General features: G+C 41.9%; 1 protein-coding gene across 1 annotated transcript; it reads left to right on the top strand.

Annotated features, from left to right (window-relative positions):
* Positions 1-118: 118 nt before the first annotated feature.
* znf296 (zinc finger protein 296) lies at positions 119-10538 on the top strand. The gene is made up of 3 exons (XM_079465773.1): positions 119-678; positions 2247-2576; positions 7561-10538. Exons 1-3 carry the CDS (start codon positions 627-629, stop codon positions 9090-9092), a joined length of 1914 nt encoding a protein of 637 aa, XP_079321899.1. The 5' UTR covers positions 119-626; the 3' UTR covers positions 9093-10538.
* The last annotated feature ends 5570 nt before the right edge of the window (positions 10539-16108 follow it).

Raw genomic sequence — 16108 nt, forward strand, 5'->3', positions numbered from 1 at the left:
AGATGGCGCACTTAACTTTTTGAAAATACACGTGATTCCACTCGCGATGAGATTGAATGGGAATTTAACCACTTAACACGAACGCAAATTTTAACAGTCCCTTCGTACACACCCACTCACCGTGCACATTGGAGAAGCGAGTGCCTGAAAGTAAAACGACAGTTACTTTGGGTTTCGAAATAAGCCGGACAGCCAAGCACCTGTCTCAGTCGACCTCGATAAAAGCCACTTCCTCTTTACCCACATCCTCAACCAGCACATTTTATGCGTGTCAAAGCAGCAGCTGCGCGCCATCAAAGCAACTATTTACATAATTCCTCCAAAACGACAGCGAGATAACGAAGATTAAGAGTTTTGATGACTTAAAATAGCATTGATGATGTCGTCTAAGCACAACAGAGTTGTTTAATAAGGTCAGCGATAAGAGAGGAAAGGAGAGGATGAGGATGTGGGGCGGGCTGAAGGGCTGGAGGCGTTCCTCGTGCCCTCCTCCTCTACGGCCAGCAGACAGTATGAACTTGAACACTGACGGGCACACGACAGTCGTCACACATCACTGCTGTTTTATGACATTTTTAGGGTCGCTTTAGTTCTGGTGTAGTTTACGAAAATCAGCATTTGCCGCTATGTCCAGGCGTAAACTCGGCAGCAGACCGCAACACCTGAGCGTAATGGAAGGTAAGATGAATTTTAAATTAATACAAAACTTTGGGCACATTTAACGACAAGACGCAAAAGTAAAACAATAAATAAGTCATTCAGAACTTGATAGTGACAATGTAAATGTGTTCGTGATCAATACTCAGATATTCAGCGTTATCAGTCACTTTTCACGTGGTTTGCGGGGAGCACGGAACTTGACATTGGAGTTACAACCCACCTCGTGTTATTTATTTATTTGCCGCGAGGAGCAGTTTTTTTTCTATTTTTTTTCGTTGTCTCACATTTATATATAAGTGTATAGCATATACATTGTTTGGGTCATTTGTCGTTATGCGTTTCCTTAAACGTTGAGACTGAGTTAAAGCAACATTACACTTCCTTATTGCATCTTCGCATAATCTTTGTTTTGTGTAGTCTATTTTCTCACCTCATCGAACTGTATTTAGTCCGATCACAGTTAAGTGTGGTATTTCGTACGCGTACTGTTATTTTGCCTTTGCGGTAAATACTTTATTTTTAGATTGCTGCAAATCATTTTAATATATGAAAATAATTCATCTGTATTTATTATTAGAAATCGCTGCGTTAGATCTACTGTATGGATATTTCAAGTGAAATGCTGTTTTGATTATGACAGGATTTTTTCGTCTTTATGGTCAGTGCGTGCTTTACCTGACCACAAGTCTGAGTGTGTGCGCGAATGTGTGTGTGCGTGAACAGCTGCCGCGCCTTTTGCGTGTCGGCGCAAACAACCAGAGCTGTTGAAACAGGAAAGGTGACATTTTTGAGTAACCACCACTGAAATCCTGCCCTCCCCGAGATTGTCTGTACCTGCAGCGGCATGGACAGCCAGCCCGGGCAGGTGGATGAGTCCGGGCTGTATGCGTATATGTGTGTGTTTGAGGACATGACCACTGAAGCAGCACTAAGGCCAAAGGACAAGTTCCTCTGTTAGAAAGAAAATTAAAGTGGCCTTCCATTAAAAAATTTTTTACAAGAGAGTGTATTGACAAAACCTTTAAATTATAGTTAGCAATTTATATATGAAACTCTGCCTCAGCTCTGAAAAAGCTATAAAAAGGATATAATGAATGTAGTGGATCCCCTTAAAGTTTGCGTTGTTTATTGCAGAGTAGACCTTTCTAGATTTACATACAGTACTGCATTGCTCATACGAGCAACGGTTATGACTGGTGTGAAAGACACCTTGTTTAGATCAACAGTCTTGTGGTAGGTTGAATACAGTGCAAAGTGCCTGCTGTATCATTCTAATGGGCGAAGTGCATCGGAGCTGCGTCACTCTGCTTCCTGTGCAAAGCAGACCTCAGTGGCAGAGACACAGGAAGTGGTCAGCATCTGCTGACCAGACAGAGCTTTGCTGATGGTGACAGTTTAACACAGACCAAGTCAGAGAACTGAAAGTAGCACATTTGTGAGAAACAAGACGGCCGGGGGCTTTCAAAGCTGCTCGGTCGGGTCATTTCAATAGTTCCTTGGGGCTGTTTGAGGAAAGTGATAATGATGTTTTTTTTCATTTGCTTTTCATCGTGTTGATATTTTTTTCACATTCCATCCACTCACAGATCCTCCGGTGTCCGCGATCATCCCCAGCTCGTCTCCGTCACCCGAGCCAACCCCTCATGCTGAAATTGGAGGTCGTGACCTGTTGACCTGCGGCCAGTGTGGTCAAGCGTTCCCACTTGCCCACATCCTCACCTTCATCCAACACAAGCAGGGTGGATGCGGCAGTGCCAGTGCTCCGCCTCATAGCCACACCCCTCAGTCTCCAGCCAATCGGACGGTCCGGTCCGGCCAGGGGCCTCCGGTGGAGGCTGGATACGTAGAGCTCCGACGAATGACGGGCAGGACTTGGAAGGAAGAGCAAGGTGTGAGGGTGGAGGCGAAAAGTGCTGGTGAGTTGAGGGTGCTAATTAGTGTCTTTTTTTGTGAAACTGTCCCCTCAGTTAACAACCTCGCCCCCAGTCCGGCTCATTAGACCGCCGTTGCTGTGGCACTGAGGCCTTGGTGAGTTTGAGAGTTAGAGACGCCAGGTTTAATTGAGTGGAAGGGATAGGCAGTTCTGCTACACACGCGAGCAAACGTACACTTATGCGCACACCCCTGGGGACGACGGAAAACGCACCTGAGCACACCTGAGCATCTCCTTGGCTCTGTCTCTCAGGTGAAGTGGCCAGGTAAACACAGCACAGTCAGGCCACCCAACTGCACAAGTCCCAGAGCTCAGACCGACACACAAGCAACATGCTCTCCTCAAACCCCTTATTATTCCAACACACTTGTCAGTCATAGCAGGTGTTGGTGTGCTATTTTCCGAGTCCTCTGTGAATTGCTTTGCTCCCAGTCTCTCGGCACTCGCTTCAAAATAAAGCTAGAGATGACCTCTTCTCGTTGACCTGCAGTCATGAACCTTAAGTACTGTTAAGAATGTTATGAATTTTGGAAATGTGCTCGACTGTTGAACAGGATGTTGGTGGGTTGGGTGTGTGTGTGTAATAGTAGTTTTTAAACCTACTTCACTGTTTGCAGTTGAAGTCGTCGGCCCCGAAGGGATTCACTGGCCTCTGCAGGTGTTAGTGTTTCTTTGGCTTGACTATTGAAGTGTAACCTGCAAGGCTTCTCCATCCCTGAGAAAGCAAATATTTATACGTTTGTAAGTGCAGGATGTTGATTAAAGTTGCCAGGTGCACATCGGCCTATCTAAAAATCATAGCTTGATCATTCTCAGCCCTTTAATGATATTTTATATGTGTCTTATATTTCTGTAATTTAATTTTTAAAGTAAACATTGGTTGTTGTCAAATCAATTCAAAACTCAATTGCTTCAAAACAATATTGCTTCATTATAAAATAACTTTTTGTCACCTCCCATGTTTTCACTGCGTATTTACTTAAAATATTCAATCCATCAAGCAACTTTAGCTACGATTGGTCATTATCAACTGAACGCACACCTTTTTCACTGTTTCGATGGTTCCCTCGTTGTACGTACACATGTTTGAACTTCCTTCCTCCGCAAGCTTTGCTTCCGTGCGTCCACATCTCTCGCTTCTCTGGTGTTCAGTCCCTCTCGACTTTTTAGTGTGTGAAGGTGTGTGTTGCTGATAAAGGTGTCAGCCTGTGAAAGATGAGAGAGTGCAAACTACATTAATGTGTTACTTCCTCGCTGTCAACAATCGTTGGTATCAAAGCAAAGATTGAGAGGGATCGAGTCAGATAAGTAACCGCTCAGAGACTTAATCTTGCTTCTTTTTTCTGTAAATACTGAATATGAGATGCATGGGTAAGTAAATGGTGCATTGTTTTTATTGACGGGACAGGGTTTTCAGGACTGTGTAACAAAGACACTCGGATGACCCAAGGCTCAGTACACGTTCATGTTTGACCGAATTTATTAAGTGGCAGTGGGATCGGATAGATAGATCATTTAAATGAAATGTAAATGTGAGTCTCATATATTGCAAATAGCATAAAAATAACGATTTAATTGTTATTATTGTATCAAACAAATAGATCAATTTAATGGTGTAATATTTGTAACCTCAAACCGTTGGAAAAAGTGTCCCTTTCTCCCAACTGTGGGACAGGTGTACACAGGGTTAAATATTTGTGACGGGCATTTTATGTTTGTTGTATTTGTACCCCTCAAGCCTTCAGACAGGAGCATGTGTACATGCGTGCATACGTGTGGGTGAGAAAGTAACAGAGACCGAGATGTTTGTAGGGCAGAGTAGCGTAATGAATTGTTGAATTGGTTTATACAATGTATCAGTACCTTTTTTGTTTGATTTCCGCCAGCTTTCTCTTTACTCTTCTTTTCAACTCTCTTTATTCTTTCTCTATCTCTCTTTCTCGCCTGCTCGCTGTTCCCTAGAGAGAGAGGATTCTGCCTGCTGCTCGTTAACGCTCCCAGCCAATCTGCATTTTTAATTAGCAGTTATTGCTTCTGCTTAATATGCAATTGCTACCCTGGGCCAAATGGGAATCCTTAGAAAAAAGAGTGAGGGGAAAAATGAAAGAAAGAGAGCGAGACAGGCCGAGTATTGTGTTACACTCCAAGACCCTGAGACAAAAGCCCCTCCGCCCCTCCTCGCACCCGAGGGAGAGATTTGGAGGCAGAGAGAGTGTTGTATGGAAGGGGGGGGGAGGTGCAGTCACAGGGGTGATGATTTTTCTGTCGTTTTTCATGACCTGTGCAGCTATTTCTTTTTGATCTCAAATTAAACATGTTTGTGCCGTACCTATCTTTTCATGTCCATGTTAACCTCCGTCCCTGAGGCTCAAAGATCTGCTGTTCTCCTTCACTTTTGTTCTTTTCTGGGCACAGGGTGAAAGAGAAGAGAATGGGAGAGGCTCTGTTTAATCTTCTCCCCCCCTCCCAATAAAACGTAGAAGGATTTTGATTCGAGGAGACGTAAAAGAGGCTTATAGCACTCTGCTTTGAACCCGTCGGAAGAGAATGGAAAAAAATGAAATTAATTTTCCAGTTTCGGGATCTTCTTTGCAGACAGGGCCCATTTATCAAGGAGGCTGAGTCAGGACTCATTTGCATAAAACCTTCGTTTGCCCCGTTCTGCTAATTAGCAATTTGCTGCTTAATTGGTGAGTGGCTCTCAGAAATGGAGACAAAGCTTACCACGTTTAAAAATACCAGCAGAGCTGTTAAAGGAAGCCATCCGTGCTCATTTGCTTCCTTCTCAGTCAAACTCTTTTTAGTCACCTGGCCGTCCTGTGAGCACACCTTCCTCTGGGTTCTGACTCAACCGGTGAGAGAGATAGCTATTACCAACTCATTATTAGTGGAACACCTGCAGGGCATTCTCTGTTAAATTTATGACAAGCTTTTCTAACACTTTATTTGCTTGAAAAAAATAGACAAATGTGGAAAACCTGTTCACACGAGGTGGAGCTGTAGGTCATGCCGGTGGCAAGTTTTCACATGGAATATGTTCAGAATACCATACGACACGAAAACGTCACAATTTATTTAAAATAGTATCATTTAACAACATGACAATAAACTTGATTTACATCATTTTTCACATGACAGTATAGGAGTATGATGCTGGTGATGAAGACATAAGGAAAACATAAGGATTCTTAACCATGCCTTTATTTCTTTAGGCCACATATAATTCCTCAGATCTTTTACATTTTTAACATTGAATATCTTGAAACAAAAGCGTTGACATTTCAAAGTCAAATTATTTTCATTTATTCCTATGGCTGTTGAATGCTTCAATCTGATTGGTTGACAAACGTTCCATGGGTTTTAATAATGGAAAGGTTATAGCGTAGACAACAGGCCATAATCTCAAACTTTGTTTATTGAAACTGTGCACACGTTTACATTAACAGCAAAGTATTTCAAAAACAATATAGAAATACATAAAATGAAATCGGATAAATAAAATAACTAGAAAAACTATAGAAACTAAAATCGAAAAACTAAATGATTTAATAAACACGGATAGCCTACTGGTTTGTTTTCCTCTTCATGCTGAATATATCTGATAACAAATATATTTTTATAGACCTCCTCTTTCAAAAGTTTGCGTGATTTATTTTTTACTGTTGCAAAACGAACAATAAGAGGAATAAATAATAATATTTTCACTGGCTTTTCTGTCACATTTTACTGCAAACACGCAGGTGTGCGCACAGTTGCTCGCTCTCTCACTCACACACACCCACCTCGTGACTAAAGCTTGCGAGTCCGTTCGCTCTAGCAGACGCTGGAATTGAGATGCGCAAGAAAGTAGTTCTACCATCAACAGCATTTAAAAGACAACATGACAAACATGGAAATTAAACATTTGAGCAATGTCCTGTGGTGTGGTAGCCGTGGTTTAAGTAGAATAATTGAATCCATTCCGTTCAAATATTCAATAGTTAATGCACACCCGAAGGGTTAAGGCCACATTCCTTACGTGTACAAATACCTGGAGTAGTACAATTATAAAGTAATACAAAAATACAAAAAAGAGCAAAGTAAACACTATACAGTGCACAGAATGGATGGTTCCTATGTAAAATATCTGGATATCAACATGGCAAGATCAAATAACAACTGTTTAACATACAATGCAAAAGTCGTTTTTGTATATATTTAATCTTGCAGAGTGCTAAGGGTATAAGCCGAATGCAGTATATACAGCACTGTTTGCGGAAAGAAGTACACTTATATTGTGTTCTGAATATAGCCATGGACTGTACCTACCCTGCTCTCATGTATTTTGTGGTCTTACCTGTTCTGTTTGCTGTAAATGATCAAACTCCTTCGCCTGAAGCCTTTTCTTTCTGCTTGCCTTTTCAATTTAATGTTGACACAGTGAAGACATCATGACACTTTCTGTGTTTTGTTATTATCATATTCTTAATGTAACAATTTACAATCTTTGGAAAACCTTAATCAGCTGACCGCAGGTTGTGTGCATGTTTACATATTGCATTTTAAGGAATAGTTCGCCCAAAAATGCTAATTCTGTCATCATTTACTCACCCTCTTGTCATTTCAAACCCGTATGACTTTCTTACTTCTGCAGAACACAAAATAAGATGTATTGAACAATGTTGGTAACCGATCAACTGCAGTACCAATAGACTTGCGTTGGTTTTGTGTCCATTCAATAGAAGTAAATGCATACCATCATTCTTCACAATATCATCTTTTGCGTCCTCAAACAGGTTTGAAATGACTAGAGGGTGAGTGAATGGAACTGAGTTGTAATTTGGTGAAGTATCCATTATACACTTTATATCATGTTCGAAAGTAATGTTTGATAGTCTGTCCTGTATGTATTTTTTCAGTTATTTCACTGTTTATGCGTGTGACTTCTAAACCCACTTTCTTCCTCTTTCTGTTTTTCTCCACTACAGAGGAACCGTCTAATTTCACCTGCCAGGTGTGTCAGTGCATGTTCTCCAACGCATGGGCTCTCCTCCAGCACGCTCAGAACTCGCATTCCCTCAACATCTACCATGTGGAAGACGACAGGATCGCACAGCCATCAAAACCAGCAGCCATTATGGATCCACGTCACCTGGGCGCCGCTCTGGCCACTGCGTTCCAGCCATCCTCCCAGCGACCATCCCGGCCTCACAAGCTTCACAGCTCCACCCTAGCACCAGGAGCTCGCGACCTGCAGGGCATGAACTTCTCCATGTGTTTGCAGCGCCTGGCAGAGGTCAGCTGCGGTAATGGAGGAGTGGTACCCTCTCCGGCGCCCTCCCCACCGGCTGCGTCACCTTTTCCTCTCTCCACTCCATCACCCCACACAGCCTTCTCATGCGAGGTGTGCGGACAGGCCTTTCAGTCTCTACGCAGCCTGTCCGCCCACCGGCGCACTCACGCCTGCGACAGACCCTACCACTGCGGCGTTTGCCAGCTCACTTTCGCCCAGAGTGGGGAACTGGCACGACACATGAGGAGCCATCGCCGCACTGCTGGACAAGAGATGTCTGATTCCATCCCTGCCAATACAGATGAAGACAGAAAGCTTTCTGGAATGGGAGATAATGATATTTCAGGGCATCAGGGAGCTGGCACAGAGGCAGGGAAGCACCCAGGAGGTAGCAACCACATCTTGATGTCCTCGCAGTCCAGGGTTCCAGATCGTAATCTGCTGCGATATTACCAGCCTCAGCGAGACGCGGATGAAGAAGGTCAAGGCGAGCCTCAGCAGCCTTCTCCTTACGGCAGCCTCTCGGAAGGCTCTCTGGAGAGCGGAGATACAGGTGGAAGCGGCGAGAGCGGTATCGCCAGTGGCAACTGCACACCGAAGCGGCCAGAACGAGAAGATCGTCCTCAAGGCGAGTGGGAAACAGACAGAGATGTAGAGGCTGCGGATTTGGTCCAGGATTGGCAACGGGAGAACGAGAGGCGGCAGGTCACCAGCGGAGGAGGTAAGAAGAAAAAGGAAGAGGCTTGCGAGTTTTGTGGCAAGTGTTTCCGTAACAGCAGCAACCTGACGGTGCACCGGCGCAGCCACACCGGCGAAAGGCCATATCGCTGTGGCCTCTGCAGCTACGCCTGCGCGCAGAGCAGTAAGCTTACCCGACACATGAAGACGCACGGCGCCCGGGGCACTCGCGCACCCTTCCAGTGCCAGCTGTGCTCTGTACCCTTCACAGTTTATGCCACGTTGGAGAAACATCTGAAGAAGGTACACGGACTCACCCATGCTAGTGCCGGGGCTTACACCCAGAGCCCGCTCGCCGACTATGGCATAAAAAAGGAGGAAGACTCCATCAGCGATCAGTCACGAGCCCCTGTCACAGAATCCAGTGCGGACGTGTGTGAGAAGCTCAAAGAGGAGGACTCTGAGATGGGGGTCAGCGCTAATCTCGATGGACCTCTTACCTCCGAAGAAACCGGTAGTAATCTACCGCTGGGGACAACCACGGTATAAAAAAATTATTCTACTGCACTTGACCAAAATTACCAAGTGTGAAGATCTTGCCCACAGCTTAGCATATGCATTCTAAAGTGTGAACAGATCTCTAGGACACATTGCTTATACTGACCAAGACATTTTAGATTAAGCAGTACAAGTGCCTATAGATTGGTTAATATACATTGGTTAATACTGACATGCAATATCCAAGGAACTAATGAACATGGAACTAAGGCCCATTCACCAATTTTTAAGACTTCTATCAGCACTTCCGTCTACATCGAGAACACAGAGGATTCCATCTAGAGTATATGGAGATGCTTTTTGAGTCATTTGACATTCCTAAAGTCTCAAAAGACAATCATACAGGAATATTAGCAAGACTGATAACCTGGACATGGTGTGTTTACACTGTTGTGGCACTGTACCGCAGAGCCTTAAAGGTTCATGTTTTATAAAAATCTAAGACAAATTTATATTGTCAAACGTCGTGTACCAATGAGAGCAGACTTTGTAATACAGATTTCTGTGCTATTTTTCATCACAGGGTAGCTTGAGATTTGTGCTTTCTTAACTATGTTATCGGTTTGTGTGATCCTGGGGGTTAAACAGGACTGATTGGGTCTGTGGCAATACATTTTCACTGTCAAAGAACATTTTGCCATTTAGTTAAGCGGAATTACTTAAAATTTTGTAAATATGTATTTTAGTTTGTTCAGACGTTTTGCTCCATATTTCGCCAAAATCACATTTTGGTTTATATAGCCACTAGCGCACAAAAAGCGATCACATTCCATTTATTTTGTTGTATTTTGTGAGCCTGGTTTTTGTCTGTTTACAGACATTTGTTTTAATGCCCAAGCACATACACATGCTATGAATCGTCTGTTCATTTTAGTGTTTTTTGTGCATGTTTTGTGGTTGTGCGATTGAAAGGCCTTGTTTTTATGAAAGATTGGGTGGGCAACTACAGCACTGACCTGTTGAATGGTAGACCCACCAAGAGAGCACTTGTGTGTGTGTGTGCGTGCGTGCGTGCGTGCGCGTCTGTGTGTGAGAGAGTCCAGATATATTATAAATCTATACAGGGAACATTTGCTTTGTTACAGTTTTTTATGATGATCGTCTGGTAGGGAACTGTTATGGTCCAGTCTATATTCGTGTGGAGAAATGTTTTGTAGATTGAAAATCAATTTGTATTGACAAATGTGAACAAAAAACAATTGGACATGCACTAGTGTCCATCTCTTCAGGGAGCAGTGAATTGTGAACAAAAGCTCTTTTTTTCCCCTCTGTGACTGATGTATGTTGTAATTATTTCTGTTGATTCAGATGTCGTGTCTAATGTGATTCTCCCATCTTTGTATGTGTAGGCCACAACTTTGCTGTCTTGTAAACATAATTTTGTTATTATAAAAAGGCATATTTGGATGCTCATTAAAAGACTGAGGCAAAGTCAAAAGGTGTGTGTGTGTGTGTGTGTGAGAGAGAGAGAGAGAGAGAGAGAGAGTATGTGAGAACTTGAAAGTGAGACAACAGGAACAGTGAAGTACAACCTGCCGCTACATGTCTCAGATGGCATCATGAATTCACCAGTATTTGAACAGCAGAAGCGTTCTCTCAGGGCTATTGTTGTCAAATCCTGCTCGGCCGTCATAGTCCGTTAGTTTTACATTGTACAGTCATATCTGACTAAGCCACTGGGGCATTTAAGCTGGTGTGTCCCTTTAAACAACAAGGTTTAAGTGAATAGATGAGATTGTCAGGTAGATTACAGAACTATGACTGATGGTGGAGGCGGATAGACAATGCAGTTCTAAGATTTGGAATGGGTGGTAGAGTTTGAGAAACGGAGGAACGGATTCATCTTAAGCAGTCTTTCTATTGTAACGGGACAAAACCTTTACGCCGGTATCTCTGGCCCCTTTAATGAGTGGGACGCTCTATGATCCCTATAGCTCATTAACAAACAACCTTTTTAATGAGCTCCAACAGGGCTGGGGGAGGTTGGATTGAAGGGACCATATGTAGCTCTCACCCCATCTCCAATTATCGCTGTTTTAGAGAATAGGAAAAAGATAGCGAAGCGTGGTATGGGTGTTGGGGGGGGGGGTAAAATGTCATCTACAACATAGCAAAATTCCTTTTCCTGGTTCTTCTCAGAGGATGATGAATTACAGGTGATCACCCTGGGACCTGTATCACTCCGCCTCTATCAAAACCTTATACACCCACCCCAGCCACGCAAACCCGCACAGCACCATTTGGTGGCCGCACGGGCCCAATTACATAATGTAATACAAGCTTCTGTGAGTTGACATGGCCTCTGGCAGGTGAAAACATTCCCAGGTGCCCTTTGTCTCTTATGGGCCGCCTCTCTGCGCCTTCTCCCAGACACGTCGCCCTGCTGAGCCGGGACTGGACTGGCCGGTGCTTATCTTCGTTGACCAATCAGAGTGCTTCTGTTCCTATCAGAGCCTGTATGGAGGGCGTGGTAACAGGTAACTGACCGCATGAACCCGCAGGTGTGTGTGGACTTTGAGATATGTGTTTTTCGGTAATACCACGTGCCACAGGACATTTCTTGAGGCTTAAGTCCATGTCCACTGGGTCAGAAGCAGAGGGAAAAGGAAATGTTTTGCTTATATATTCTGACAAACACAACATTTTCTGACAAACACAACATTTTCTGACAAAAAAAACAAATCAAGTATGTTTGTTTTGTATAGTGGAAGAACGGAGCAACAGAATTATGATCGGACCATCAGATCCCATTAAAAAGAAATATCACAAATGAGTTTCTCAATTATTACTCCAAGAGGTCAATGAGATTTAATAGAGAGTAAAGGGAAACCTTTTCTTAAGCTCCTCTCTCAGAAATCTCACACATCTCCATAAGTGTCTCAAAAATGATACAAACTGAGCTCGTATTTGCCAAGTCTGCAATCAAGAGACAATATTATTGAAGTTTTTAAAAGGATCTAAAAGATTTTTCATCAAATTTACCCAAATCCAGATTATACTACCTTTACAATCGTCATGCATTTTATAACTCCATACTATTAATGTATTGAAATGATGTGTTGCTGTCCTTCTAAATCCTTGTATATCTACACATTTTATGTTTTTCAGGTAGCTGAAAATACATTGACAACATAGTATGTATTTAAAAAGTACAAAGTTGACAAGCACATTTTAATACTTTTTATTGGTTAGATATTTGCTAAACCCAGTGACAAACGTAAAGGGTGACGAATAATAATGATTTATGAAAATCATGAAATATGGAGATACAAGGTTTGAGAAGAAAAGCAGCAAATTGTTTCTGTTTTTGTCTATTCGAAGCTATCCATCAAAATATTCTGAGCTATGGAGCAAAACAATGCAAAAACAAACACAAATCTTTGGTGATGGCAAAGATTAGGGACCTATCCGAAGAGCGGGAACCCAAGTGTTGGATGTTCAATTCAGCATTGGCACAATGAAAGTGACGTGATGACAGGCTGTTAAAAAACCTTGAATAGAAAAACCTTGAATATATTATGATTTGTGTAGAATGAACAATGAATGAATGATGCAAGTATGACACTTAAACTTTATTTCCCAGGTGAAAGAGGCCGTATGCGTGTGGTCCTGCTTAATTGGCAAAAACACTTGAAACCTGCATCTAAACATGCGTTGTCTTCTAGTGTGGGGGAGGTTGTCTGGATTAATTTGGTCTTAACCTTGTTCATTATCTGTACCTTCTAGACGTCTTCCCCAAACCTTCCTCTCAAGACTTTCTTAATGGCATAACAGCATCCCTTAAATGCGGTTCCTTTTTAAGAAAGACCCGTTCTCATGAAATTTGAAAATTATGAAGTTACCAAAAACTGCCGTCTATATAAACGTCTATAGGCAATAATGAAGTCGTGCATATTAATGTTATTAAGAGTGAGTTGCAAGCACATCACTTTTTGTGTATAAATGAATGAAAGCTACATACTGCAGGCCTATGTCTATATTAGAGGTGAAGATTTATGCCATGTTTGCGGTATATGTGCAGTTATGGTATAGAGACTAAGCCCAATCGTTTCCATTTGAAAAGCCAATTAAGCATTTTAATTACAATTATTAAAAAGGTGTAGCTGAGCGCCCCGTCGTTTTTCCCATAGGACGATCACTGGTGTGATGACATCAGATGGAGGGAAAGCGAGAGGGAAAGTGCTAAGGAAGGTGGCAAATGGGATAAACCACAGAAAAGCTCTCCGGTGTTTCTTTATCCTCCTTCCCTGCATCCAATTCCATCCTCCTTGTGGTAACGTCCCTCCTTCCCTCCGCAAAGACCACAAAAAGAAACCTGAACCCTAAAATTACCCCCAGCCCACCCCCTCGCCACATCGATGTGTTTGTGGCCTTGCGTGGGAGAGCCAGGCAACAGTCCAGCTGTCCAGAAACCCCATGCAGGATGAACAGGTTCCAATTCTACAGTGCCACAGACAGAGCAGCCACAGATTTGACCCATCTCACCTCAAAAAGCAAGGGTGATAATCCTGTTGTGGCGGAACTGTCACATTCCCACAGACTGTGGTTGATGTGACATTTGATATTTTTATTTCAATTAAATCTTTTACACTGTGATTTTTTTATCAATATGAAGTCAAACAGATGATGTGATTGGTATTGCACTGATTTATGTTGAAAGTTACAGATTTGTGGTTGAATAAATACAAATGGCCAGAATTCACCCTTACGTTGCAGAGTTATTATTGTTTTTCTGTAGATTTATAATTATTTTGAATTAGCTTTTATTTGTATATTTTTGGTTTTCATTCTAATTTCTAGCAGTTTTGTTATGCGTTTCAAATTTTATTATTTATTTGTTTCGTTTTTATATTGTTTTATAGGGTTATGTTTTTTTCAGGTTTTTTTTCTTCAGTTTAATTCTTTCAGCTTTATTTTATTTCAGTTTGTTCAGGTAAAAGTTGAGTGGCAAATTTTGTTGTGTTTATTTAGGTTATTAAAACAAATATTTTATTTTATATAGATTTTTTTATAATTTTATGTTTTAATAGTTTTAGTAAGCTATAATAACTGTAGAAGCCTACACTGTTTTAATAATTAATTTTTTATCATTTTACCATAAATTTGTGCAATGAAATGATAACAATGATAACAAAAATGTCAGTTAAGTACATCTAGCCACAACACGTTGCGGAGAAAATGATATGGACTACTTTTATAATATTTTTAGATGTGGTCACTATATACTGTCACTGTATTAAATTAGTCATACACTATTAGCTCACAGACTTGTCAGGTGCGGTAAGACTTAAAGTTATAACCCTGTCACAGATGTGGCAGAAATAGGGTAAAATTAAGTGACAACACACCTCTGCTTTCCCACATACATGCTCGCTGCTTTCCCACATACACACACCATGCCACTCCTTAATAACCTCCCAAACAAGCTGTGTGTTACTGAGAAGAGGTGGGAAAAACATCACACAACACCTGGTGACCTCCACTATCGCTCTGGCACAAACACACACACAAACACAATGAGTGAAATACAGGTGAGAACAGATTCTTGGCACTGGACGGACAGACTGGTTCAACTAGCCCTTTTTCCAAGGCAGTCAATTAAGCTCAGGTCTCTGTCATGTTCACAATATGCCTTAAGCTACCCTGAGGGATGCGAGTGAGTTAAGTGACTGTTCTTTGCCCCCTAGAAAATAACACCATTTTTCTTTTACCAAGAATGTGGGCCAGGTAAAGAAGCAAAGAAGGGTGTAAAGGAGATGCTTTTTGTGACTTGTTTTAGACCGGTTCACTCTGCAAACAGTCTTGCTGAAAAAAAAGAAACTGGTGTAATGGTATAGAAAGCTGATGGTTCGTACTGGTTTCTGTAAAGCAAACCATAAGAGTTTGTAAGTTTGAGAGGTCAAAGGCAGTTAAATAGAGAAGAAAAATCGAGTAAATAAAAAGAAACGTGATTGTATATCATGCATTGAGCAAGCGAGTTAAATTCAAGATATGTAGTAATTGTCCTTCTGTTGTCGACCTCCTGACCCTCTTTCATCCCTTTCGAATGCACCTTTACACTGGGCACCAGTTCCGTGCCTGGGAACCGACTGGTGTTAATTGATGCCTCTGAGCAGTCAGACTCTCGCTGTGGGTCGTGGGAGCAGTCGGGTCGTGGACGCGCCGGGAGTGTGATAATGTTCGGGGCGGGTCAGCAACCTTTGTCATAGCGACATAATCCTCTGGAAGCCCATATGTAGCCCACAGAACGTGGACATCCACGACAGAGTTAATCGCGAGCGATTGTTCACATCCATCTCATTATTGGCCGTGTTTATGTAGCCCATGTAAGCTTGTCCGAATGCTTTTATGCAGGCATTGAAAGAAACGCAAAGTTATTCTTCGAGGTCAGGTGATATTTGATAGATACAATATGAGTTCTAAATTCGTCAAATAATAATGTGTAAACGTTATTTCTACATAGGCATACATGTAAACGAATGGATATTTACAAATATATGTCATTTAAAGTACTTACGCGATCGCTGAGGTCCACTTTGAGAACTTTGACACGTTGGCGAGATCGCTAATGCGGCTGCATCGCAGTGCCATCTAGTGGCGATTGTGAAGTTTTACACATAGTCATTTCGGACATCTAATTTTTCCTCATGTGGAAATAAGAAAATGTAAATAAATGTTTTTTAATCATCCATAAATGTCTATAAACAAAATCGCGTGGCAGATCTTCTGCATGTGGAACGGCCATGTATTTCATTCAATTTTACTTTTTGGCTACAGCAATTTTGCATTGCTGAGCAGTTTAACAGAGAATATATTTTAAAACAAACCTTCGATAAAAAAAGTACGGAAATAACACAGGAAAGTAAGCAAATAATTACAAAATTATATATATATATATATATATTAAGGATCGCATCAAAACATGTCGGGTGAGTGATTTAGATGATTTAGACGCAAACTGAGGATTATCGTACAGGTCTCGGGTTTCCACGCCCCCCAGTGCAGTA

The sequence above is a fragment of the Barbatula barbatula genome, assembly GCF_947034865.1.
Source record: "Barbatula barbatula genome assembly, chromosome: 10".
Classification (NCBI taxonomy): domain Eukaryota; kingdom Metazoa; phylum Chordata; class Actinopteri; order Cypriniformes; family Nemacheilidae; genus Barbatula; species Barbatula barbatula.

Bases quoted from the DNA above. Each gene is read 5' to 3' on its own strand.
- znf296 (XM_079465773.1), top strand. From the start codon at position 627: ATGTCCAGGCGTAAACTCGGCAGCAGACCGCAACACCTGAGCGTAATG. The intron at 679-2,246 runs GTAAGATGAATT...ATCCACTCACAG, and splicing joins ACACCTGAGCGTAATGGAAG to ATCCTCCGGTGTCCGCGATC. The intron at 2,577-7,560 runs GTGAGTTGAGGG...TCTCCACTACAG, and splicing joins GGTGGAGGCGAAAAGTGCTG to AGGAACCGTCTAATTTCACC.